This window comes from Sturnira hondurensis, unplaced genomic scaffold, assembly GCF_014824575.4.
Source record: "Sturnira hondurensis isolate 20B ecotype Veracruz unplaced genomic scaffold, ASM1482457v3 Scaffold0007865, whole genome shotgun sequence".
NCBI classification, from domain to species: Eukaryota; Metazoa; Chordata; class Mammalia; order Chiroptera; family Phyllostomidae; genus Sturnira; species Sturnira hondurensis.
In genome coordinates, this window is record NW_028080496.1 from 10,357,326 (window position 1) to 10,383,497 (window position 26,172).

Sequence of the window (26,172 nt, forward strand, 5' to 3'; positions counted from 1 at the left end):
TGTCACGGGCTTGAGACCCCTGGCGGAGGAGGGTATCTTCGCTCAGGTGAACAAGGGGTCCTCCCGTGTTTGCCGCGCCCAAGAGGATTAAAAAAAAAGCCCACCAATGGAAACACTGAACCCCAACAACACGGACCCCAAAATTATAATTTATCAAATGTCGGATGGCAGAGGACTCCTTAACCTTAAAAGTGATCGGTGAACGGTCACACTAAAGCACAAACCTTGAAAACATGAATCCAAAATAGGAAATCAACATTAAAAGCAAAACAGTAACTTGAGTAAAATAAATGCAACAAATACCATATATGATTAAAATACTTATTTGAGAGAGACCTCATCAAATTCATAAGAAAGGCACTGAGACCACAAGAGATGAAATGTGGCCTGAGATGGCAGGTAGGGTGTCCAGTGGGATGTTTGTGGCTTTATGTAGCAAAAACTTTTAAAATGTGTATATTCTTTGATTCTGCCTCCCTTGTTTAGGGATTCACCAAGGGCGTAACTAGGATATTTACATAGACTTGGTGCAAGACTGCAGTTAATGGTGAGAAATGGAAGAAACCCAAAGTGTCCCACAGTGGGGGATTCAGCTGAATTCCTTGAGCTCACATATGGACAATCACGCATTCATTTCAAATCGTCTTGTAGAAGGTGTTTATGAATAAAAGGCACTGTTTTAAAAATCTCTGGGAAACAAGGTGAAGGACAAAAACCCTGCAGCATCACCCCGCATGCATCCAAGAGTTATAAAGAATGTTCTAGTGGTGAATTGCTTTATTTATGTGCATTTGCACTTCCAACATTGTCTCCGTTGCACATGTTTAGTCTCCTTACGAGAAGGTGGTGTAACTAAAGCCACAGGTGCTGAGTTCAGAGGTCCAACTTTGAATCCAGCACCATCCGGCAGGACCTATCAGGAAATTCCGTGGCCTCGGTTTTCTCATCTATGAAATGGGACCTTAAAGGTGGTGCTGCTACCTGTCTAGCGCTGGACAGGTACCTGGCATTCAGGGAGAATTCCAGGAACGTGAGGCAACACGATTACCAAGGGTGAAACCATACACACATAAAAGTCCCACTGAAAGAGGAGTACATTGCAGCCCTAACTTAGGTTGCTGGAAGTGCTCGCTGGGGGTTCTGTTGAGGCGTGGATCAGCTCTGATCCGGGGACAGGTTTCTCCAGTGAGTTTGCGGCCAATTCGTCAGCAGCCTTGGATTGTCCCTGGGGCCAGGATGTGGGGAGGTGCCTGCAAACAGGAGCCTGATGAACTGGGCCAACTGTCCTAGGTCACGCCAGCAAGAGCCACCGCCCTTCAGACCAGGTGAGTGCCGTCACCGGAAGCTCAGCACCTGGCCCGAGCTCCCAGGACATCATAGGCTGACTTCTGCCTGGTCATCTGCTTCCTGCTGGGAGCCCCGGGCTGCTGTCAGCTCCATCTTGGTGGGAACTCAGTCTCCAACCCCGAGTGTTTAAAGGGATCGCAGGCACATCTTAACAGCCTCCCTTTGTCCCTCTCAGGAGCAAAGCCTCAGTGCTCCCCAACCCCCCACTTTCCAATCACCCTGCATTCTCTCCCTTGGCCTCAGCCCTGGCTTCCCTGGGCGTGCCTGGGGGATTATGCCAGATTCCAAGGGCCCAACTCAACACCTCCCCACCCCATCTCCTTCCCAGTTCCCTGGGACCGACTGACCTTATTTCTAATTTTGATATGAATTACATGCTAAAACAGTACTGTCTTAGATACGTTAGGTTGCAGGAAATGTTATTAAAATCAATGTCACCAGTTATTACTCTGAGTTAGATGCCTAGGAATCGGATTGCTGGGTTGAAGAAATATGTAAATTGAATTTTACTAGGTGTTGCCAGGGTACTTTAAAAAATGCCATGACAGAGGACTTCCGCCAAGATGGAGGCGTAGGTGGAAACACTGTGCCTTCTCCCACAACCAAGTTTAAAGACAACAAAAGTTTTAGTAAACAAAAACACAGCCAAAACACAGAAAATTGAACTATACGGAAGTCCGACAACAACAAACCATTCAACCAGACCGGTGAGGGGGCGGAGCCAGCAGGAGCCTGCAGGGCGTGCAGGAAGGATCCCCCAACCCCAGGCGCCCAGGCAGCCATGGGCGGATCCCACGCATGGGGTAGCAACTGGCAGACCCAATGAGGGCACAGGGCAGGCAGGTTGACCGCAGTCACACATTCGCACGCAGATAAACCAGCGAAGGAGCAAGCAGTGAGACAGACCGAGCAGGCCCCAGTGGCAGGAAGCAGCAGAGGGGACCACCATTGTCCCTCTGACCCCGCCCCCACATACAGCATCACAACCCAACGGCTGAGTTGCCCTGCCTGGTGAACACCTAGGGCTCCGCTCCTCATACTTAACAGGCGCGAACAGTCTAAAATATGGCTCAAGAACTCAAAGCCCCAGAGCCGATAACCCTAACCGACCAAGAAATAATGCACCTCTCAAATGCACAGTTCAAAATATTGGTGATCAGGATGCTCACAGAACTGGTTGATTTTAGTCACAAATTAGAAGAACAAATGAAGGCTAAACTAATTGAAATGAAGGGAAATGCACAGGAAACCAACAGTGATGGAAAGGAAACTGGGACTCAAATCAAGGGAGTGGACCAGAAGGAAGAAAAAATGACCAAACAGAAAAATATGAAGTAACAAGAATTCAAAAAAAACTAGGAGAGGCTTAAAAACCTCCAGGACATCTTTAAACGTTCCAACATCTGAATTATAGGGGTACCAGAAGAGGAAAAGGAACAGCCACAAGTGGAAAACGTATTTGAACAAGTAATAAAGGAGAACTTCCCCAATCTGGCAAAGGAAATACACTTCCAGGAAGCTCAGAGAGTCCCAAACAAGTTGGACCCAAGAAGGAATAGACCAAGGCACATCATAATTACATTAGCCAAGATTAAAATGAAGGAGAGAATCCTAGAAGCAGCAAGAGATAAGGAGACAGTCACCTACAATGGAGTTCCCATCAGACTGTCAGCTGATTTCTCAAAAGAGACCTTGCAGGCAAGAAGGGGCTGGAAAGAAGTATTCCAAGTCATGAAATCCAAAGACCTACAGCCAAGATTGCTCTAGCCAGCAAAGCTTTCATTTAGAATGGAAGGGCAGATAAAGTGCTTCTCAGATAAGATCAAATTCAAGGCGTTCATCATCACCAAGCCCTTATTATATGAAATGTTAAAGGGACTTATCTAAGAAGGAAGATAAAAATATGAACAGTGAAAGGACAGCAAACTCACAGTTATTAACAACCACACCTAAAACAAAAGCAAACTAAGAGGACAGCTAGATCGGGAGCGGAACCATAGAAATGAAGAACACATGGAGGGTTAGCAACAGGGGAGTGGGAGGAGGAGAAGGGGGGAGAAGGTACAGAGAATAAGTAGCATAGACGGTAGGTAGAAAATGGGGGAGGGCAAGAATAGTAGGGGAAATATAGAATCTAAAGAACCTGAGACACATGGTCATAAAGTAAAGGGGGGAATGGTGGGGGAGGGGGTGTGCAGGGTGGAGGGGAATGAAGGAGGGGAATAGAACAACTGTAATGGCATAATCAATAAAATATATTTTTAAAAATGTAAAAAAAATGCCACGATAATTCACATTTCAGCAACAACCTTCAGAGAACCGTTTTCCTGCAACACACATTAATACTTGTTTTATCTTTATCAATCTTCTAGCTATAAAGTGAATACACTGTTTAATTTACATTTTTCTACTACGAACTAGTTTGAAGACCCTTTTTTGTATTGATCATTTAGATTTGCTCCTCTTTGAATTGCTATGTTGTGTTAACTGGATTAGGTTCAGCTGTATATAGCATGAAACTCCCAAATAGCAGAGACTATTTTTGTCTCAGTCCCCATGTTCTGAGATGGCTGCCAGAGTGCCAGACATCACATCCTCATTCCAAACAGCAGGAGAGAGGCAAGAACAAAGAGGGCACATTCCTGCCCTTTAAGGAGATATTTTGGACAGTACACATAATACTTCTGCTTGTATACACTGAGTCAGAATTTAGTCACATGGCTTCACCTAGCTGCAAGGGAGGCTTACAAATTTAATTTTTGAGTTGATACCCTAAATAAAATCAGGAGTCTATTAATGAGAAGGATAAGGCAGAGTGTAATTGGAATAAGCAACTGCCTTCTTTTCCACCATTTTTTTTCATTTGGCTATTTCCCTTTTTTAAATACTGTATTATGTTGAACTGTATAAAATTTTATTGATATTTTATTCTTTGGCCAACAAAAACAGTAATTCCATATGATGCAACCCAGTGGGTATGGATTCTTTGCCTTTTTCTCTCACCATCATGGCAAATTTCCTTTTCCAAAGTTGATACTTGTCTATCAAATTCGTTGTCCCTTTGCCATTCAAAAATTTAAAGTTTTTATATCATCAGAGTTGTTTACTTCTATGGCTTTGGGGTGGCCTGTTTCGGCAGAGAACTTTTCATGGAGATGTTATCTCCTACATTTTCTTCTAAGATTTGAATTGTATTACTTTTTAAAAACCATTTAAATCTTTCACTGTTCTGGAATATGTGTATATTTGCATATGGTGTGAAATCAGATCCAGCTTGATGACCTTCCGGCTGGATGGCCAGCTGAGCGGAAGCATTTATTAGGTGGCTCCTCCTTTTCCTGCTGAGTGGAAATTCCATCTTTGGTAAACATTCAAGACATACTCACAGTGGGATCTATTTGGGGACCCTTTGGGAGGTGTCAACTTTTCAACTTTCCTTGAAACTACTGAGTCTCCCACCCGCTCTCTCTGCTACTTCAAAGGGTGGCTGGTGTGTGACTGGCGACGCTCTGAGGAAGGTCAGATGGGAGACAGGCGGTCGTCTTCCCAAGTCACGCACACTTTCCTTTTTGCATAACCTGATTCAAGTCCTCGGCCCATGTCACAGGTGCTTTTGCAACGAGCCCAGCATCAGTTTGGGTGATGAACAGCCCACTGCTGAATGGGTGATTCATACTTTCAAGTGAATCATGTTTGCGCTTCCTTGCAATGCGCTCCAATGGCCGGCCCTGGGCCCCATTGTTAGAGGGTGGAAGTTGGGTCTCGCACACCCCACCCACACCTAGAGTGCTGTCCACATGCATCAGTGCTAGTGAGCACACAGCAACAAAGTGCAAGGCCAGGTGGCTTCGCTGGTGAATTACCTCGGATGTTTAAAGGATTAAGAACGTATCCGTGTGTCACAGACTTTACCAGGAGAACCCTCCTGAGGTTGTTCTATGGGGTCAGCATTGCCCTGATACCCAAACCGGACAAAGACAGCATAAGACAAGAAAATTAAAACCAGGCCCTGGCTGATGTGGCTCAGTGGATTGAGCACCGGCCTGCAAACCAAAGGGTCGCTGGTTCAATTCCCAGTCAGGACACATGCCTGGGTTGCAGGCCAGGTCCCCAGTTTGGGGCATGTGAGAGGCAACCACGCATGGATGTTTCTCTCCCTCTCTTTCTCCTCCCCTTCTCCTCTCTCTAAAAAATAAATAAATAAAGTATAATAAAAAAGAGAATTACAAACCAATGACACTTACTAATATTGGTGCAAAAATTCTCAACAAAATATCAGCAAACTGAATCCAGCATCTCACAGGAGGTATTACACATCTAGATACACTAGCACTGTCCCTGATATCAGTGTGCAGAAGGTCGGTTCAGTGTGTAAAAATCAGTCAGTGTAACAGACGACAAAAAAACAGAATGAAGGACAAAACAACATGGCCATCTCAACAGACACACAAGGAGCACCTGGCAAAATCCAACGCCCTTTCATGATAAACGCATTCAATGAGCTAGGAGTACGAGGGAACTTTCTCTGCCTGACAAATGCCATCAATGGGAACTCCGTATCTGACTTCATACCGGGGGATGGCAGACTAAAAGCTTACCTCTTACCATCAGGAGCAAGACAAGGACGTCGGCTCCTCCCACTTTGGTTCCACACTGCAGTGGCGGTTCTGACTGGGGCACTTGGGCAGAAGAAAAATCAAAGTCAGTTAGATTGCAAACAAAGACAGTAAATCTCTATGTGCGGATGACATATTCTTATATGCAGAAAATCATGCCCCACATCTATAAGAAACCAGGAGAGCTAACAAATGAGTTAAGCAAGGATGCATAAAACAAGGTCAACATATAAGTTTAAGACACACTTATATTTCTATATATGAAATGGATATTTGGTATATAGCACTGAACATTCTGAAGATAAAATTAAGAAATAATTACACTCAGAATAGTATCAAAAAGAATAAAATACTTAGGAAGAGACTTAACGAAAGAGGTGCCAGACTTGTACACTGAAATCTACAGAATTTAAAGGGACCTAGAGAAAAGTACAGATACCTCATGTTCATGAAAAATTAATATGAAGATGGCGATTCTCCCCAAATTGATCTACAGATTCAATTTAACACCCCTCAAAATTCCAACTGTGTTTTTATTGCAGATATGGACAAGCTGATCTTATAATTCATAGAGAAATCCAAGGGACCCGGAATAACCAAAACAATTTTGAAAAGAAAGGACAAGAATTGGAGGAGTCACAATTCCCAATTTCAAAACTTCCTACAAAGCTACACTAATCAAAATCACTGTAAGAATAGACATATAGAACAATGGAACAGAATTGAGGGCCCAGGAAAATCATCACATTAAAGGGCAATTGATTTTTTAAGAGATTTTTATTTATTTATCTTTAGAGAGAGGAAGGGAAGGAGAGAGGGAGAGAAACATCAATATGTCGTTGCCTCTCATGCACCCCCCTACTGGGGACCTGGCCTGAAACCCAGGCATGTGTCCTAACTGGGAATAATACTAGTGACCCTTTGCTTCACAGTCTGGCACTCAATTCACTGAGCTACACCAGCCAGGGGAAGTGGCAACTGATTTTTGATAAGGGTATCAAGACCATTCAATGGCCATAAAAAGTCTTTTCTACAAATGGTACTGAGACAACTGGATCTCCATATTATAAAAATAAATTTGCGTCCCCATTGTACGTCATATTAAAACATTAACTCAAAATGAACAAAACTAAATCTAAGAGCTCAAACTGTAAAATTCTTGGAAGAAAAACACAGGTGTGAAAATTTTTGACCCTGGGTGAGACAGAGTCTTCTTAGACAAGAGATGAAAAGCACAAGCAATCAAAGGAAAAAAAACAGACAAACTGGATTTCATCAAGAGTAAAAACACTGCATGTGAAATAACATTATCATGAAAGTAAAAGACAACCCACACAGTAGAAGAAAATACTTGGAAATCATATCTCTGATGTGTCTAACATCCAGAATATATAAAGAATTTATACGGTTCAATAATAAAGACAGCCCACTTAAAAACTGACAAAGAATTTGAATCGACAGTTCTCCAAAAAAACATTAAATATGACCAGTGAGCACATGTAAAGATGCTGGATATCACCAATGGCTATTTTGGATTGAATGTGTGACATCAAAGGTTAAAAAAAACTTGAAAGGTCATTTCATACTCTGGATCATTGTACACTTTAGGTGGGTTACTTTCTCTGCAAGCAGCTAGACCAGCGGCGGAGTGAGGGCACCCGGCCGGCAGGGGGCGCTGTGACGTTACCGTGGGTCCAGCCCCGCTAAGCTCGGCTCACAGCGTCCCTGTCCTTCAAAAATCACACCAGTGGGGAGGGGCAGGCCTTGGATTGAAGGTCGCATCTCTGTGATGCCAAAGCTCATGGTTTCCCTACTGTCTATGGCCAGAGATTGAGGGGCAGGGATGGCTGAGTTTGGAGAGGGGCCCTCTTTCTCACACGTTAATCTCACCTTGACCTCCTGGTAACCACCCCTAATTACCTCCAGAAGCCCCACTGCGGGGTTAGGGCTTCGACGTGTGAATTCTGGAGAGTTACAAGCTTTCATTTCACAGCAATTGTCTGGCACAGTCACCTGCACAGATACCTTCACCGGAGCTCCACTTCTTGCAGATTCGAGTGCCTTTGCCGACAGCCTCTCCTGTCTTCCTGTTCTCTCGTCACCGACGCATCTTCTTTCTCCACAGCACCGGGCGTCCTTCCATTTAACCCCCTGGGGCCTGTAAGAGTGTCACTCCCTGTCTGTGCCACCGTCGACCTCTGCTGCCTCCCAAGGTCACGGTTCACAGGATGCTTTCCCACCCAGCCCACATCCCCAGAGCGTCCCGAAGATGCCGGTGTCCTGGGCTACCGGAGGAAACACGGCCCTTGCAGACACATCAGGGGTCCTTCCGCGTCTCTGGAAGGCCGGGGCCGGAAGCTGGAGGCTGTCTGCACGACCCTGGCCAACCGCACGGACTGGCCAACCGTCACACAAAGCAGGCGCCCCCTTGGGCCGATGAGGGGCTCCAGTGGGATGCCATAAAACACAAGGCAGACTCAGCAATGGGTTTCTGGTAGGAGGAGACCACCAGGGCTGGCCATTAACACCACACTGTCTGGGGCCATTGTTCGAGCACTATCAATCGTGAATTAGCGCTAGAGCCATGTATGACTTATTTGTGGCGTGGAGTCACCATTAATCATGTTCCAGAGTGCTGAGGGAAGGCCGAAGTGAGCTAAATGTTGAGGTTTAAGGTTTCTTGAAGCGAAGCTCAAGAAAGCGAAGCTCAGTGACATTCACGAGAGGATGACGTATCGGGGTAACCAGTCCTTGGTATTAGTCCAGTTCCATTAGCGGTCCCAGGGGCCTTGAAGCTGCCCAGCTGCTGCGCTTTCTGGAATGGAGTGATTACTATTCAGCACGTGTCTGGGGAGAAATCATATACGACCCATCCTGTGTTTTCAAATCTCTAAGTGGAGACCAAACGAGAAGGGGAGGTTTAGGATTTCCACATAAAATTCAAAAGCTGTATTAGGCTGCAGAGGGGCGCCTGATTAACCTGCAGCTGGGGACTTAGCGCCTCCAAGCCCCAGAGGACCGGAAACTGACTTACTTCACCACAAGTCGACTCGGAGGAGCAGGAGACATGGCCGGCTCCTCGGAGCTGCAGGCTGCGCACGAAAGTGCTTCTCGCAGAGGTCGGATCAGCTACTCTGTTACTGTGAGCAAGAACACCAGCTACCAACTCTTTGGACACAATGTGTACCAGGCTCTGTCTTAGGTGTTTTGTAGGCATTACCATAAACAGTTACATGTTTTAAGATGAGAAGGGCACATACCCGCGGTGCTGAGCACATGAAAACCCCGGGGTGTGGGGTCACACGAGCCATCTGATCGTCCTCTTCACTGTCCCTCTAAGTCCTTTCTGTGGGGCCGGGTCTCTCCCTGGCCCTGGATGAAAACTTGGCCCATGAAAGTTCTGGTCTCTCCTAGATAATAAAAGCAATTCCCCGGTCACTTTCTCAGGCCAATGTCAGTTACAAAATGCGGTCTCAATTCAATGCTAGCTAGTTGCATTAAATGATTCCCCACTCTGAACTTATTTAAAGTTGGGACTTCTCCCCCTTCTTTGGCTGGGCTGGAAATCTGCTTGGGGAACGGGGTCCGAGATGAGCCTATCTGGGTATTCCCCACCACTGCCTTCCTCTTCCGTGGGCTTCGGGAGGGTGGCGGGAAAGGGGAGCAAGAATGGTACTGATGTAGCTACGGAGTACATGCATTCTTTGGGCCCTTCTGGGCACTCAAGGCTGACTTCGCTCCTTCGCTTCTGCAGGTTGTTTGGGGACACACACCCCTCGTCCTGTCACCTGCTGGGGTCTCTCACCTGTCAGGCTGAAGTGGAAGACCTGCTTTCCTCCACTGTGGCTGGGCTCCTTCTTCAGCTCCTGGGACGCTGGCAGGTCACAGTCGGACCCCTGTGGCGGTCCCCTCTCAACACCGTTTGCTCGAACAGGACCCGAGCTCCCCGCACCGGCTGCCCTCACAGCCCGCATATCTGAACACGCTCGGGAAAGGCCGGCTGACCCCAGTGCAGCTGCCTCTGCGTTGCCCTGCCTTCAAGGCATCTACACAACCCGCTACACCCTGACTTGGGCCCCTCTTGTCCATAGGTTGAGGTCCTAAAGACAGTAAATCTCTGTGCCACGACAGGCCTATATTTGGAGGCAGGGCCTATGAGGAGGGAAATGAGGTGACATGAGGTCAGAGGGGCGGGCCCCTGATCCAACAGGATGAGTGTCCTTCTAAGACAAGACAGAGGGAGGCACTGTCCCCCTGTCCCCATCAGCAGGGCAGGAGTGAGGCACAGGGCACGCCAGCAGCTCGCCACTGAGACACCCCTAACGCCTTTAGAGCCGTAAAGTTGGGTGGCACATTTGAGAGACACGGAACGGGTTTTGCCCCTTGGTTTGACGATTTGGGTCAGAGGCTGCCTTAGACACGTGGTGTCTACTGTCTCGATGTCAAACCCCGCCTCCACTTGAACACCATTTAATTCATGGCTGGGGAGAAGCTAGACCCACCTCTTAATCCAGGTTTCTCTCTCAGATTTGTTGTTCTGTCCCCAACGCTATGGCACTGACCCCCTGAAATCGAAGGATTTCTGACTGTACGCCCATGAGGGCAGGGCCGTGCCTGTCACAGTGGCTACTGTGTCCCTTGATTTCTGATGTGACGACACAGGGAGAGCCTATGCTTTTGGGCAGGTCACTATGGCCGCGTGGATGTCAGCTAATACAGTGCCTGGCACACACCGAGGACTTAACTATTTGAGAAAACTACTGAATGGGACCAGGGCGCCAGCTTCCCAGCACCAGAATAAGGGGTTAGGGGTGTCCTAAAGGTGGGGGGGTCTCCTGGATGGGCCAAGGAGGTCTCCTGGGCAAAGGGACCGTCCGGTGGGGGTTGTCACCACCTGCACGTTACCAGGCCCATTCCCATTTGGGTCCAGCTTCCACTTCTTTCTCTCTTTTTTTTTCCTGATACATGGGAGCCCTCTCCTCTCCCCTCAGGGGCAGTAATCCCACCTGGTCCCCAAAGGAGATAATTGATATCGGCCGGAGGACAAAGCCAAGTGCTGGGTGCAGGCTGCAGTCCCGGGAGGCAGCCAGTGTCTCAGCCGGGACAGAGAGAGGATCCCTGCCCAGGGAGGGCCCAGACATCAGACATGGCCTCGGCCCACGGTTTGGTGGATAAGCCCTGGCTCTTAGCCCAAGCAGAGGGAAAAAAAAATGAGAGGACAGTTAGGACAGAGGCCAAGGGTCACTGCAGCTTCAGTTTCACCCAACGGGCTGTGTGACCTTGGCAGAAACGCTTCTCTCTCCAACCCGGCCCGGAGGGGAAGTCTGCTGGCTAATGCTTTGCACATGTATGCTGCCAGGAATAATGAGACAGGCTCCACGGAGCGAATTTTCTCCTTGAGGGACAAATAGTGCGAGCTATTTATTTTAGGAGCATGGCTTCACCAGCTTAGCCTAGAAACACCCCCCAGCTACCCTGGCATGGTCTCTCAGAAGCAACAGCGTCTAATTAGCTGTCCCCTTCTGCCTGGAGCCCAGCTAGCCGGCCCAGATCAGAAGGCCGAATGCTGTTGGCCTGGCACTCGAGGTCATGTGCGTCTGATGGCAGCCACCAGAAATCTTGACTGAGGTCTTCATCTGCAGCAGGTCCAGGGCTGGGGGCGCAGCACTGCAAACAGACCGGTCTGTACTTCCGGTGTCGGCCCTCACCTCTCCCACAGAGCTGCACCCTGAGCCCCGGCGACTTTCAAGCAGCTCTGCTCCGTCGCACAGTCTGAATGCCTCTTCCTCTCCTCTGCTTGCCAAAGCCTCACGTCTCCTTTGTGAGGAGCCCAGGCGTCCTCTCTGTGAGGTTTGCACGGGCTCCATCAGGCAGACGGAGAGACGAGAGCACCCCCGGCTTCAGACTTCCTGTTGCTGAGAGCGGCCGTGCCGGGCTCTGTGTGTAGATTGGGGGATGGCTCTGGATCACTCTCTATGCCTCAAAGCCAAGCGGGACCTCATTGTGAGGTGGTTTCACCCACAAATCAGCCTCTGGGCCCAGACCTCTCAGCCAGCCTGCCATCAGGCTCTGGGAGACAGTTTTTAGCTCTGACAAAGTCATGTGCATTGCTGCCTTCCGTAAAGCTGGGGTCCAGGGTGGGTGGGCTGAAGGTCCAAAAAGACCCCAGGAAGCTTGCATGACAACGAGAGAGGAATCGATAGTTTTATGTTTGTGGTGTCCTCTTGTTCCAAGGGCCACCAGGAAGACTCAGGCTGGCTTCCCAACTTGAGAAGGAAGTGGATGTAGACCATGGGCCAGTGGGGGAGCGGGCTGAGCCGGGCAGGGTGGGGGTCGGCCGCTGACCACCTGCTGACACACAGCCCACTGACTCCTCTGCTCTCTTCCCGTGGAACCGGCCTGACCAGGCACATGGGCCCCGGAGTGCCCTGCTGTGGGGCCCGTCTGAATCCCCCTGAGGGTCCAGACCGCCTCCCTCTTCAGGTCCTGCTGTGAAAACACATAGTACTGATGGATCTGAGAGGCAGAGCAAGGCCAGCAGACCAGGGGATGATGGCCAACGAGAAGACAGTTGGCGACTCACCTCCCAAGAAAAGGCGCAGAGCCACATGGGGCAGCACAAGGGCGGGCAGGAGGCAGAGGGAGTCGGAGGGGGATACGGGGCGGGCAGAAGCCTTCACTGTGATTGTGTGGGAAGGAACGGGCGAGGCGGGGCACATGGACCCGGGGTGGGTTAGTCTGAACGAGTTCGCTGGGCTTTGGGACACAGGGTCTGCCCGAGGTTCCTTGGCATCTTGCCCTGCAGTGAGGAGGGCAAGAGGGAGCTGCCCAGCCCTCGTGGGCCTGATCCACCAGGCAGCTGGCCTGGGGGGTTTGCAGGCGCACACCGTGCTCTCCAGAGAGTCTAGGAATTGGCGGGCCCGGGAGGGGCTCCGGCCACCACTCAAGCAGCCGTGGATGGCAGAAACAGACAGCTGTTGCTTATTTCAATAACATGTTATTTATAATGATGGGCCGAAGGAAGGAATTGGCTGGTGAGTCGCAGTTCGAAGACTCCTGCCCTAGGAGGTGGGGGTCCACAGGCAGGGGATGCAGAGATGGCCCTGAGGGCGAACCAGGGGTGGGCTTCGAGCAGGGAGGGGTACCCCTGTGAGGCAGAGGTCGGTCTGCTAAGGGTCATGTTGGCATCGGTGTGACGGCCGGAGGTGACAAGGGTACCTAGGCATGACTGAAGAGGACTTAAAAGATAAGATGGGGCAGGACTTGGGGATGGGCCGAGTGTCAAGTTTCTGGCTTGTGTAGGAATGAGAGGATGGCCGGCCACTCACCGAGATGGGTAAGCCTGGGGAGGGGCCGGGCACCTGAGAATTGACCTCGGCCACGTGTGGGACTGAAGAAGGATGACACGGGGCTTCCCCCCCCCACCCCCGAATGCTCCATGGGACACCAATCGGCGAGCCAGACAGACTCGGGTGGGGGCGGCTCTCAGCGCTGTGAGAGACTTCTCCAATCCCATCTGGCACCTTCTGTCAGTTCTCGGGTACTGCTTTGGGGTTATCTGCCCTTCCCCTGAGGCTGCTCCTAGGATTCCCTCCTCATCCCGAGGGCTGTCGCTGTGATGGCTGAGGCGTGGGTTTGCTTCGACTCATTCTGTTCCCAGCTTGCAGGGACTTCTGATGTGAGGACTCACGTTCTCCTTCCATTCTTAGGCGTTCTTAGCCCCCACGTCTTCAAATATGGCTCCTGCCCCGTGCCTTCCATGTCCTCCGCAGCTCCTCTCAGACAAAAGTTGGCCCCTTTCGAACAAACCTCACTCTTCGTTAACTACGCTTTTTTTCCCTTTTCCCTTTTTCAACTCCTTTCCTTCTCTATACTGCCTTGGGGTGGAATTCTCCAGCCCTACCTTCCAATTCATGAATCTTCCGCTTCATTCCTTCATCTCTGGCGTTTATCCAGCGCTTTTGAGTTTTTTCATCGTAAGGACTTTATCAATCCTGAGTTTTCTCCTTGGCTCCTTTTCCTACGTACTTGACTTTGCTTCAAGATTTCCTGTTCCTTTACACAGAGATGTCACTCCTGGATTTATTTCTTTCAATCTGCCAAGATGGCCGTGTGAGAGCGTGCAGGCAGCTACGCGTCTGCCCGTCCATGTGACTGGGCAGCCGGGTTTGGACAGGGAAAACCACACAGGACCATCCAGTGTGGTCTGGCCGACGGATGGGCTTGCAAAGCACAGATGACGCCACTGCGAAGTGACATCTGTGATCCACGCCATGGCGTGGGCACAGAATTCACCTAGGGCCGGGGGTAGGGCAGCCGCGCCAACACCTCCAGGCACTCGGCTTGGCTGCGTCAGAGCCACCCCGAAGGCTGCGGACCTGATTCCCCGCCCTGGGTAGAGGTTTGTTTATCCCAATTTCAGAGCCAAGAGCCCGATTAGTTGGAGCTGACTGGAATATTTTTCCACATTTGGGCAGAGGCACTGTTTGCTCAGGGCAGGGCACAGCCCACATGCTTCTCGGGTTCTTGGGGGATGGGGACCGGGCTGCAGCGACCCTCCCCCCACCCTGTTTACTGGCATGCACAGTGAAACGGTCATTTATACGAGTCATGGGACAGATACGCGACGGATGCCTCAGCTCACACATCAGACGGGTATTGGGGCTGCCTTGGGAACCTCTGCCCTAGTGCAGGGACGCCACCACACCCCCGAGGACGCAGGGGTCCTCCTGAACTGCTCTGGGGACATCCCAGAAGCCACGAGGGAGTGTCCCAAGTGAGTCCTACGGTTGCACTGCGTGTTAGGTAGAAATAGGCGAAAAAAACGAAACACCACGTAACACGTGTGGATACATGACGGACTGGCTTTGTCAAAAGGCAACGCTGGCAAAAATCATAAACGCACCAAACCGACCCGGGAGCAACATCGGCAGGTCTGCGGCCCCCACCTCCCCTGTGCTGTGTCTCCATTTAGTCGGGGGGCGTTCGGCTGCCGCTAGGGCTTCCCAATCTCCCAGCGTTCGACGGGTCCTCCATCGCGGTCGCATGTGGACGCTGCAACGTGCTCTTTTAGTGAGGTGTTCCTGCACAGCAACCCTTGGACGGGACTTCCAGAACTGCTGCTGCATGACTGCCCCCTGGCATGTGAGAGCTCGCCTCAGCGGCCAGAAAGCCCACGGCTGGAGACACAACGTTGTCAGCGGCAGGAGTGTCCACCGGGCGGTTGGCGGATGTGGGGTTCAGCTGGAAGTGGGCACCCAGGCCCTGCGACAGCTTCTAAAGCACAGCTAGTCTGCGAGGACCCCAGCGAGGGGGCTTTTAAACGGTGCTTGGAAGTTTCTGTGTCCACAAGCAAACCAAGGTCAGAAGTGGAAGATCATGGGAAATTGGACAGAGTGAGAAAAAAAGTGCAGCAAGTGGAAAGGGAGGGAGGGAAAAAAAGGAGAAAGGGGGTAAATATGTACATTCACGAGATGGAGACAGAAAGGGAGGCAGCAAGATGAGAAGTGCGGAGAGACCAGGAAGGAACTAGGAAGGAGCCTATTGGAAGCTGCAGGGACAGCCCCTGGACCTCGCGGACCTGTGAGCACGCCCTCCGCGTTTCGGACCTCGGCGACGATCGACACCAGGCACATCCCCGGGCAGCCTGGGGGGATGCCATCCTCACCCTCAGGGCCCTGCTGGGAAGCGGCTCTGCTTTGGCTCCGCTGGGGGGCTCTGTCTGCCGCAGGGCCCCGTGATCCAACGGGTCCCTGACACCCTCCCTGCAAGGGGAACAGGTCCCCCAGACTTGAGAAAACAGTCTTTTCCCAGGGAAATCCCAGCGTCCCCCTAAGAAATTCCAGGAGGAGGAAAACTTCTGATTTCTTGGTCATTTTTGCAGGCCACGCTGAAGCCGCCCAGAATCTGAAAGGCGTTGCTTTTCTAAGTAGGGTTTCCAAGCCAAGGGGATGGCAAGTTCTCGGTGCCTGGGGGGAGCATGGAGCCTAGCCCTTGGTCCCAACCGTGGACACCCGGTCACACTGGAAGCCAGCCAGGCACACAGACGTGTCCCGATAACTGGGTAGGTTCAGTGATTAAATCCTTATAATGGAAACACTTGACTGTGGCGCCCAAGGGAGCTTCACAAAGACCCTCACCAAACCGGATTTTCTCTGCCTGTGAGCCTGTCAATCTCCTGTTCCAAAGACAACAGCAAAAAGAGAGCAAACAGTTTCTAGATCACCCTGGCAACCACCTGGAAACAAACACCTGTCTCTGTTGGCAAGGGGCAGCGGATGACGGGGGAGAACTTGAAAACCCCGCAGACATCTTCTTTTCCCTGACTTGCAGCTAGGTGTCCAACTATTTGTATCATTTAAGGTCTTTGCAAAAAGAAAGTCACTGCATCTAGAGTATACTTTTATTACGGCGCATAAACATTTTCTGGGACAATCCTGAACTTCTCCGAAAACAGTCTAAACCACGTAAGTTTTAACTGGCCAAGGGGAAGTGTGGTCGGTTGGTGCGTGCCTGAGCTGGGCCCCAGGGATGCAGCGACACACACACAGGAGAAACATACTTTTTGCCCCCATGAAGCTTACTTTCCAGATGGGAAAACAGACAACGGGCAAGTAAAAACATTAGCATAAAACCCATTTACAACCCTGGCTGGTGTGGCGCAGTGGATAGTGCACGGGCCTTCGAACCACAGGGTTGTCGGTTCGATTCCCAGTCCGGGCACATGCCTGGATTGCAGGCCAGGTCCCTACTAGGGAGCGTGTGAGAGGCAACCACACATGGATATTTCTCTCTCTTTTTCCCTCCCTCCCTCCCCCTTCTCTAAAAATAAATACATAAAATCTCTAAAAATAAAAAATAAAACCCACTTATAGAACTGCGGTGGAAGCAACGGCGACATACCGCTGCCCCCACACCTTCCAAAACAGTGCCTACTCTGCCCGCCCCACCACCTTCTCTCGGGTGTTGGGAGGAGAACACGCCTCTTTTGAGTTCATAGGTCTTCTGATCAAGAGAAACTGCGCCGGAAGCTGTGCCTGGGGAACAACATGGAAGGAAGCCGTCCTGACTTGGACGACGCACCCTGGATGGAGCCTGAACTCGACACCGGAACCAGGATGAGCCTCTGCGGGCAGGGGGGGGGGGAGTGAACTTGGCACACAAGGGCGTGTGCATCCTCTAGGACACAGTCCCAATGACATTTCTCACTCGCTGCTTTTCCAGTGTCTCACCACCCCACCCCCTCAGCAAGAGGTGACGCAGGCCTCTCCTGTAACTGCTTCACCGAGGAGAGGGTGGCAGATCTGCTGCTGTGCAACTTCCCAACCATCTGTGACAGGGTGGACACAGCTCTTGTGAGGGTCCCCCGCCTGTCTCTCGGGGTGTTTGTCCCGACACCCTGCCAGCAGGCTTCAGCAGAGTCAACCGGCCCAGGGGAGGGGGCCTCGTCGGTGCTCCGAGGACAGTCCTACCCGAGGTCCCTAAGGCTGACATCGGCCTCTACTTGTCCTTAAAGCCACCCCAGTGGAGGCCCCGGGGAGCAGAGGCGAGGTCAGCTGACCCCATCTCAGATTTGGGGCCGGTCTGAAGGGCCGCCCCCGCCCCAGAGCTTCCTGTGGGGCTGATTGGGCACACGGAGAGGTCACGCATGAACACGGAGGTCAAGGCCGCACATGTTGATTTGGGAGACACCAGAATGTGCATGGTTTTAGGTCCCGGGTCTGGGTGATATGACCCAGGGAGGGAGCAGAGGGAGAGAAGGCGGCCTCGAGCAGAGCTACGGGGCCCCGGACTCATAGAAGCCTCGCAGAGAAAGGAGACCTAAGAAAGAGGAAGAGGGACTGTCAGAAGGGGCTGTCCCCAAGGAGAAGGCTGCTGAGAGCTGGCAGGCAGGACACTCGGACGCCCATGCAGTTCGATGCCCTCGCGTCCCTGGAGACGCGCCAGGAGGGTGCCCCTGCTGTCCGGGGGTGAAAGCTGGCGGAACGGTCTGTACAGGGACGACAGGCAGGAGGTGGAGGCAGCGAGAGGGAACTGAAGGGGGTGGGGGTGCTGACCGAAGGTGTGAGGCCTGGACAACTGGTTCCTCCATCAGCCAGATGAGGGGGACACACAGACAGGCTGGTTTGTGTCCAGAAGCAGAAACATAAGGGCTTTTGCTGAAACCCCCCGGCAGCGCAGAGACACGATTCCAACCCCAGGCCTTCCAGCCCATGTCCAGAACGTCATGGACAGACCCAGCAGGAAGTTCCTGGAGCCCTCGTCCATCCGCCCACTGTTGTCCCGACTCTGGGCTGGTCTGGCCCGTGGGGCTGTGTTCTCACTGGTTTCCGGTTCCTAAGAACCGCTTGACCCTGACCAACTGAGAGCTTGTCAACATCGCCCCCCACATGGAAGTGCCTGAGGGCCCCTTGGAACCCGAGCAGCTCATAAAAAGACCACACAGTATCAGGGGTGTCAGACGTGAACCACCCACCGGAGAGATGGGAACTGCTCTTGGAGAAAGGGGGAGAGGGTTCTGACAGCTCCCAGAGGGAGGAGGCTGAGTGTTCTTGAACCTGGGCATCAGTGGCAACAAGTTTCCTGGTAACTGGGGGACTGGGAGCAGTTCCCTAAACAAATGGCCTTTCGTGGCCTAAGTGCTGCTCCAACGTGGAAAAGAGGCCCTTTCCGCATGCAGCTCCACGTTCCTGCGTGGGGAGCTTTCTCTCCTGGATGCCAGGGGGAGGGGAAGCCCCCAGCCCCTGGGAGCAGGCACAGACTGTCTCCTCCCTGCTCCTAGCCAGGCCCAGACAGGGTCCCATGGGCCGCCATGGCTCCAGCTACCACGGTGTGGCACCCGCTTCCTGTCCCCAGTATGGGTGATCCCCAGGGCCAGCTCTCTGGCTCCCACCTTCTGGAAGGGGGCACCTGTCTGGGGGGTCAGCAGGGTTGGGTGAGGGCTAAAGGTTGGCGAGACAAGGTAGTAGGCAGCACCTGGCCATTCTGACCAGATAGGGGCCTGGCCTCTGCCCAAGGGGGTCCTTGTCCCTCCACAGAGCGTGGGTGGCTCTACCAGCAAGCTGACCACTGAGGCTCGGGGTCAGACACACAGACTGCCAGCCTTCCGGGCAGTGTGACCACACGGGCAGGCGGCCCAGGCCTGGATGGTTGGTTAGCGCTTCCTTGCAGGGACACAGCCGCCCTCCTGCACAGCAAGTACCAGCGACCTCTGACCCTGTCCGCAGCTACGGTCTGCAGTCTCCAGCTCCCAGAGGCTCTGTGAGCGCCGCAAAGGGACTCGGCCTCCCACGCTGGGCCCTGGAGGACGGGCTTTTGTCTTGCCCTTCACAGACCGCTTACGACTGTTATGGAAAAACATTTTATTAAACGTAATCCACTCGCTTCCAATGAAATGATTAATTTTTCATTTACAGTGGGGTCCAATGTGTATCTTCTGTTCTTATTATTTGTTCTTCCTTTCAGAACCAGCACCAAAAAGTCAAACAGAAATACCACGGGTACAGCAGGTAAGCTAACTAACAGGAACTGTGTACATGGGACAGGGGAGAGAACAAAGCAAGGACACTGTCGCCGTGGGGGCCTTTCCCTGTGTTCTGACAGTACTGAGCCACGGCCCACCGAGCGCTTCATTTGCACCAATGAGAACAGCACCACGAGGCCTACGACCCTGCAGTTAGCAACGCAGGTGTGCCCCGGGAGAGGGGCCGCGCTTCAGTGACAGTGCAGGGGTGGGGAGCAATTCGGAGATGCCGCTGTTGCCCTCGCGGGGCTGTGATGTCTCCCACACAGCGGAGCAGCGGGAAAGCCCCGGTGAAATCAACCATCGCGATTGATCGACGGAAGCCGGGCCGGTAAGTTCTGGAGCGCCCGAGCCGGCGTGGGAGCAGGAGCCGGGAACCCATCGGGCGCTTCGTAACAACCGCATCCATCGTTTGCATCCTGAGGGTGTGAGGCCCTTGCCAGGGGCGTCCGGTCGATACACAGTCACAGAGAGCGAAGAGCACACTCAGAGGCAGCAGGGGACGGGCTCATCTCGGGGCACAGGCACGAGTGGGCCCAGCGACCCCTCGTGGACGAGCCAGCTAGGCCACCCTGGCTTCCTCAGTGGGCACCCACCCTGTCCTGCGATGAAGCACAGAACGTTTGGGGCTGAGAACACGCTAAGCCCCAGCTCCCTAAGATTTACTGGTTTATGGAAACAGGGTCTGGGGCGTCTGCTGGTGGCGGAGCCGGAGCTGGGGAGGACAACCCTTCCTGCAGGGTGACCACGGTGCAGGGCCCTGGCTTTCTCTCCTGTCTCCCCAGAGCCCCGAAGGTGGTTTCCCCACACTTCTCACTGAAGTGAGGGTAGCTGGACCAAGTTCCCGCCTCCCTGACCGCTTCTTGGCCCCTGGGTAGGGGACACCCCAAAACCAACACTCAGCCCCTGGTGCAGGCTCAAGACAGCAGGCAGCTTGGTGTCTGTCCTTGTGATATAAGCTGACCCTAATGTTGTGATGTGGGAAACACAGACACAGTCACACACACACAGCACCAATGAATGAAGGTGACCCTTAAAGTAAGGGAGGAGGCGGTCTCTCCTGGCAACGTCCTCAAACATTAGCACCCATCAAACCCCCCTCCCCCACCAAGTTGCTCAGCAAAGCACACCTCCTGGTGTCCAGGGTCCCTCCCTGCGACTTCCCGAAGAGGCCACTGTGGCCACTCTCCGGGGCTCCAGAGAGGGCGCAGCTCCGTCTTGCAGAGCGAAGGGACTAACGGAGGGGAAAAACCTCCTCGTGCCTTTCCGAGTGTCCTTCCTGCCCCGCTGGGGACAGGGGTCAGTCACGACAAGGAAGGCCTGCTGGTCCTGCAGTGAAGCCGGCCGGGTTGGGGGCGTTCCTCTGCCGATGCTGGATGCCAGTGAGCCGCCCCCACAGGGACCCCGCCCTGGGAGGGGTGAAGGAGCCGGGCGCCAGCTTGGGTCTTCACAGGTTCTAGACAGACAGCTCCAGGTAGACGGCCAAGGTCGAATGGAGCTACCCACCAGGTGCAAAGCTCTATATGAAGCACCGGTGGGAGCAGAGGTCCCCAGAAGGCAGCAGGGAGGCCCGCACCCCCAGGCAAAGTGGTCCCCAGTGCGGCCGTGTGCCAGGAAGCCAGCCCACGGCCGAAATTAGCACGCATCCTGTGTCACAGCACCTTAAGGAACAGGACTCTTCTGCTTCTCTCCATGGTGGACAGCAGAGATCGGACAGTTGGAGGCCCCCCCACGCCCTCCTGGAGTACTCTTCCCCACCTGCGGGGCGCAGAGCTGCTTGGCCCTGGTCTCCTCGTCCTCGGATGCAGATCCCAATGCTCAGAGGAAGAGTCCTGAGGCGAGGCCCAGGTCTCGAGAGGGCAGCTTCGGCAGGCAGGCGGGCCAAGGCCCGGTGTGGTCATGAGGGCCCCGCCCTCTCAGAGGGGCCGCCAGCATCTGTCCTTGTGCCCAGGGTGCACTGGCTTTCAGAACAAAGCCCGTGTGAACGTCACCTGTCTCACCGTGGATATTGCCCCCCGGGGTCCCTCAAATGCCGGGAATCCCGACGTCAGAAGAAAGTAGAAACAGAGGCACCCGACCACGTCCCTGTAGACAGCCACTGCGGGCGCCCTGCAGGGGGCGCACGGAACCACTGAAGCCCTGGTCATCCTGGGCCTCACGCCTGCTTCTTTCCTCGCTGCAGAAAGCCATCCAGTGGCCGTGAGCAATATATTAAGTATCAACACCCAAACGGCAAACGGCAAGTCCACACTCAAGTTCTACGGGGATCGGAGTCCCGGGACAGCCCACGGGAGAGCGGCGCTGTGCTTGCGGGGGTCCCAGCTGCAGGACAGTGTGCTCTCGGAGGGGTGGGCTCTCAGCTGGCCCTGTGGGTGGGACTCAGACCTCGCGCGGGAGCGTCGCGGGACCGAGGGGTGCGTGTCATGAGCTTGGTGATGGCGGCGGCGGCCGGCGCAGCTTGTTGGCGTAGAAGTCCCTGCACGTCTGGCAGCAGCGCTGGTACCACCGCATGTCCTGGCAGAGGTTCTTTTCCCGGATGACCCGACAGTACACAGTCCACTGGTCGCGAGTGCATTTGTAGGTCAGAGCAGCTGAGGGGACAGCGGAGACAGAAAGCCTGGGTGTTACAGACGGCATGGGGACATCGTCACGCATGCAAGGAGGGGGCCTGTGGCCGGCACATGCTGGGCTGCCCTTACTGGTGTGCCCCAGAGCTAGGCACAAATGGACTGAGGAACTGCGTCCCCTGCCAGGGCCACCGGGGATGCTACTTTCTTGACAGGGGACAGGCACGCCCCTGTGTCTGCCTTGACCACTTGGCCGAGTTTGGTGGCCTGGCTGCCTCCTTGGGGCGAGAGGGCACTGCCCATTCCTGAGCTAAGTGGTGCTTACTGTTATTCAAGGGCAGCAGATGTCACCGCTGCTGGCGTTTAGGAAACCCAAGGGCACAGGGCACTGATGCCAAAGGGCCACAAAAGCACCCAGTGGCAGCACGAGCAAGTGGCCCACACTGCCTTCTGGGTCCTGGTTGCACGGAGAGAAGGTCCTGCCCGAGGGAAGCCTCAGGGGGTCACCAAATGCACTGCAGCAGCCTGGGGTGCACCTCAGCAAGCTCAACTCCCACCCCCCACACACACACAATGAGGCAACTTAGAAACCCCCCTCGTTCTGGTGGTATTCCAACACTACGGAAAAGAACCCGGGTGGGGGGTGATATTCCCCAGGAACATCCATCTGGAGAAGCACAGACTCCATCCAAAGCCATCATCAGATCACTGTTAAAGGGGCGGGCTGCCGACGGCCAGGTCCGGAGCACTCACAAAAGCTCCCTGCAGAGCGGTGGCCGGACCCGCCAGTACTCCTGCCCACTCCTCAGGCTTAGCTCACGGAGCACCCCATGAGTATGCCACCAGGGACTCGTGACTGACACCCCCAGATCCTTCCTTTCTAGAAGTGAGCACCTCCCTTTGCACCCCGCCCCTTGTGCCAGGCACAGGAACCCTAAACCACTCGAAGAACATTCTCCCGTGACCCCCGTTTGTTGGCAGAGGGGTTGATGGGACACTCAAGGGGCTGCACTGGGACTGCAGTCAGCAGATGTCTTCGTCACGATAAGGAACGGATTCCATCTCCAGAACTCCGGATCCTCCAGAACTGACGCATGCCGGCCCCTCTGGGGCTCCAGGGAGACCCAAGGAGGGGGCTTTCAGGTTTAGAGACCCCCATCCCTGGGCAGGGGGAGGGCTCACAGGCCCTCGGAGATCGGCCGGCGCAGGCACTCACCAAGGCGGGGGGAGGTGATGGTGTTCACGTTGATCTTGTCATTGCAGACCTCCTGGTGGCACTGGCGGTAGGCCGCCGGCTTCTCCAGCGCCAGGCACTCGCTGCCGTGCCGGCCGGTGACCTTGTGCATGCATTGCACCACGCGAGACTGCAGCCCCTTCCCGCAGGTCGACGAGCACTGCCGAAGAGAGGGGCGCCTGAGCCGGGGCCTCACTTGGGCTGGGGGCACGGCCGCCACAAGGCCTGGCCCCCGTGGGGCACAGGTCTCGGCCGGGCACCGGTGGCCTGAAGGAAGGCTGTTTCAAGACTTTTCTGTCCCCCCTGGCAGTCCCATAGAGGCCTGACCTCCAAGAGATGGCATGGTGGGGGGGCTGTTGGAGGCAATTAGGGTGACATGAGGTCATGAGGGTGAGGCCCCCTTGAAGAGATCAGTGCCTTTGTGAGGAAACGGAGCAAGCTCAGAACCCTCTCTTCCTGCCTGCCGTGACCAATCACCTGGCGAGCTTTCACAGGCCTTGACAGTCCAGAGCGATCAACCAGGATCTCCGCAGGGGCACTGGGCTCCGGCGGTTTGCAAAGCTGTGCAGGTCACTGCCACGTGCAGCCAGACCTGAGGACCTCGGACCACCCCTGAACTTCCGCCCAGTGTCCCGTGTGGACGTGAAGTACAATGAAGTACTTGAGTGTTTATGTACAAATACATGCAAGTAAGTGAGAGTGGACACTCAGCTGCAGTCCTAATGGCTGAGTTTATATACAGGTGGCAGGTGTGCTCAAATATAAGGGGGGGCAAGGTCTTCGCTCACCACTACTCTGGGGAAAGTGACAGTTTGGGGGCAGGAGTAAGGCGTGCCCTGGATTATGTCATAGCAAGATCACCAAGGGTGGGGGTGGGGAAGGAGGCAAAACAATTGAACTGTCTCTGCCTGGAGGCAGGACTCTATAATCACCAATGAGGAGCGATGGGTAGGCAATCTGGTGAGTGGACACACCCAGAGATGGGGAGACCAGGCCAACTGGGTGAGTGAAGGAAACCCTGGGAACACAGAGCAAAGCCGTGCTGACGCGGTGCAGGCCACGCCAATTTGGTGCAGAGCTGCGGCAGTGCAGAGCGAAGGTAAGCCCCAGCCCGAGTGAGCGGCCAGAGAGAGCTGCACGTCCACGTGCAAGAGAAGGCGGCACTCGGGGAGTGCAGCACACTGAACGGTGGCGGCGACTCCGGTGGTGGAGCGACGCCACCGCGGCAGACAGCGTGTGGGCTGCGCCTCACAGCGGGCCAATGCCCCACTGTGTGCGACCCTGCACAAGGAGCAGGGGTACCCAGTTCAACTTCGTAACCTGCCCGAGGCAGGAAACAGCAGTGGTCCTAACACAGATCTAAGGCTTTAACTATGGGCGTGTAACTAAATGAATCAACGGCATATTTTAAGTAGGCGTTCGACTGGTCCACCAATGCCATTAGAGACTTTTATATCTACATCGGTCATAAAAAATTAAAAAGAAACCCAAAGCTACTGCCTGGGGCAACGGGATTACCGTGGACTCAGAGCCCTGTTTGGTGACCACGTGGCACTAACAAGCCCACTGAGGGAGGCAAGGGACACACAGAGGCGGCACCAACACCCCTTCACCCTCAGACCCTGACTGGGCCCACCCTCCTGGTGTGGCTCACTGCAGGAGGAAGGGCTAGGAACCCGCGCAGCCCTCCTTCTTGGAGGGATCTGGGCCAGGGGGTGGTTGGGTTTCTGGGTCCCCAGGCAAACAAAGACGACGCTCGCAGGATGCCTGTCTCACTCCCCAGGCGGCCCCTGCCACCGGGTCCCCAGGCCTTGCCCGCCGGGCAGTCAGCCTGGCTGAGTCACTTCCTGGCTGGGAACGCCAGCAGGGGCCCTGACATCTTTTGCAGGTGCCGCTGTAATGCATGTAAAAAAAGCCAGGCAAGGCCTCGGTCCCCTGGGTCTATTAAAACCAAGTGCAAAACTGACGAGGCCTCTGCCGGGACACGATCGAGGACCATTGTAAAACTCAGGTGTGTGGCAGGAGTGGCCTTGAGGACCACTTTCCCCGCGGAAACTTCTTAGTCTTGTTGCACTTGCTTTGGCCTGGGGGTGGGGGAGTGGGATAGCAGTCCCGTGGGGGAGGCATGTTCACGTGTCCCGTGGGCTCCCTGGTTAAGACCCCACAAGAGTGTGGGATGCTCTGCAATGATCCTGGGGCAGACAGTCGGCCACCAAGCTCAGTGGGGGTCAGTGTCTTGCCAAGGTCACAGAATTAGTGAGTGACAGAGTGGGGACAGGACCCCAAACGCTTGCTCCACCTTCCCCTATAAATTAGAGGTTATCCTGGAGGGCACTTCTACAGGAGGCCAGACACCCACACTCCAGGTCCTTGCCCAGCTCCATCATTTCCTTATTCACTGTCTTCCCTTGAGTTGGCCCCTGGCTTGAAATTTTCTAGTCTGGAGAACAGGGCTGCTCCCTGGGACCATGGAAGTGCCCCGAGGTGCTTCCACGGAGAGGCAGCGTCCATCCTCTGCAGAACCTCCACGGGGTAGGGCCAGCCCTCCACTGCTGGGGGCACCCTGGACCCCCACAGGCACTGTCCCCCCAGCAGGGGGACATAGTTTAGGGTCTGCTGGATCTCAGCGGGGGTCCTGGGGGCTGCTGAGCACAGAGCCCGAGGCTGTGTGTGGCTTGCACTCACCCACTGTACAATTTCTGAGAACCGAGCCTGTTTGCTCAGGTGCCTGCTGGGGCTGTCTGAGCCAGCCCCACAGAGGGTGCCTCAGGGTGCTCGGTGAGAAGATACACAGGCTACCCGGTGGTGGGCGCAAAGCCCCAGCACTGATGTGGAAGTGTGCAAGACATGAGAAACATTCACCATCTGGCGAATAGAAGGCACACT

The 26,172-nt window shown here is 54.0% G+C and overlaps 1 protein-coding gene across 1 annotated transcript in view; it reads right to left on the reverse strand.

Annotated features, from left to right (window-relative positions):
• Positions 1 to 19,414: 19,414 nt before the first annotated feature.
• ADAMTS17 (ADAM metallopeptidase with thrombospondin type 1 motif 17) overlaps positions 19,415 to 26,172 on the reverse strand; it is a 187,667-nt gene continuing 180,909 nt past the window's right edge. Inside the window, exons 23-24 of the mRNA XM_037053739.1 lie at positions 23,269 to 23,446; positions 19,415 to 22,076 (exon numbers count right to left, since the gene is read on the reverse strand). Coding sequence (XP_036909634.1) covers positions 21,907 to 22,076; positions 23,269 to 23,446 — 348 coding nt within the window. The 3' untranslated portion in view covers positions 19,415 to 21,906. The remainder of the gene's footprint in view (positions 22,077 to 23,268; positions 23,447 to 26,172) is intronic.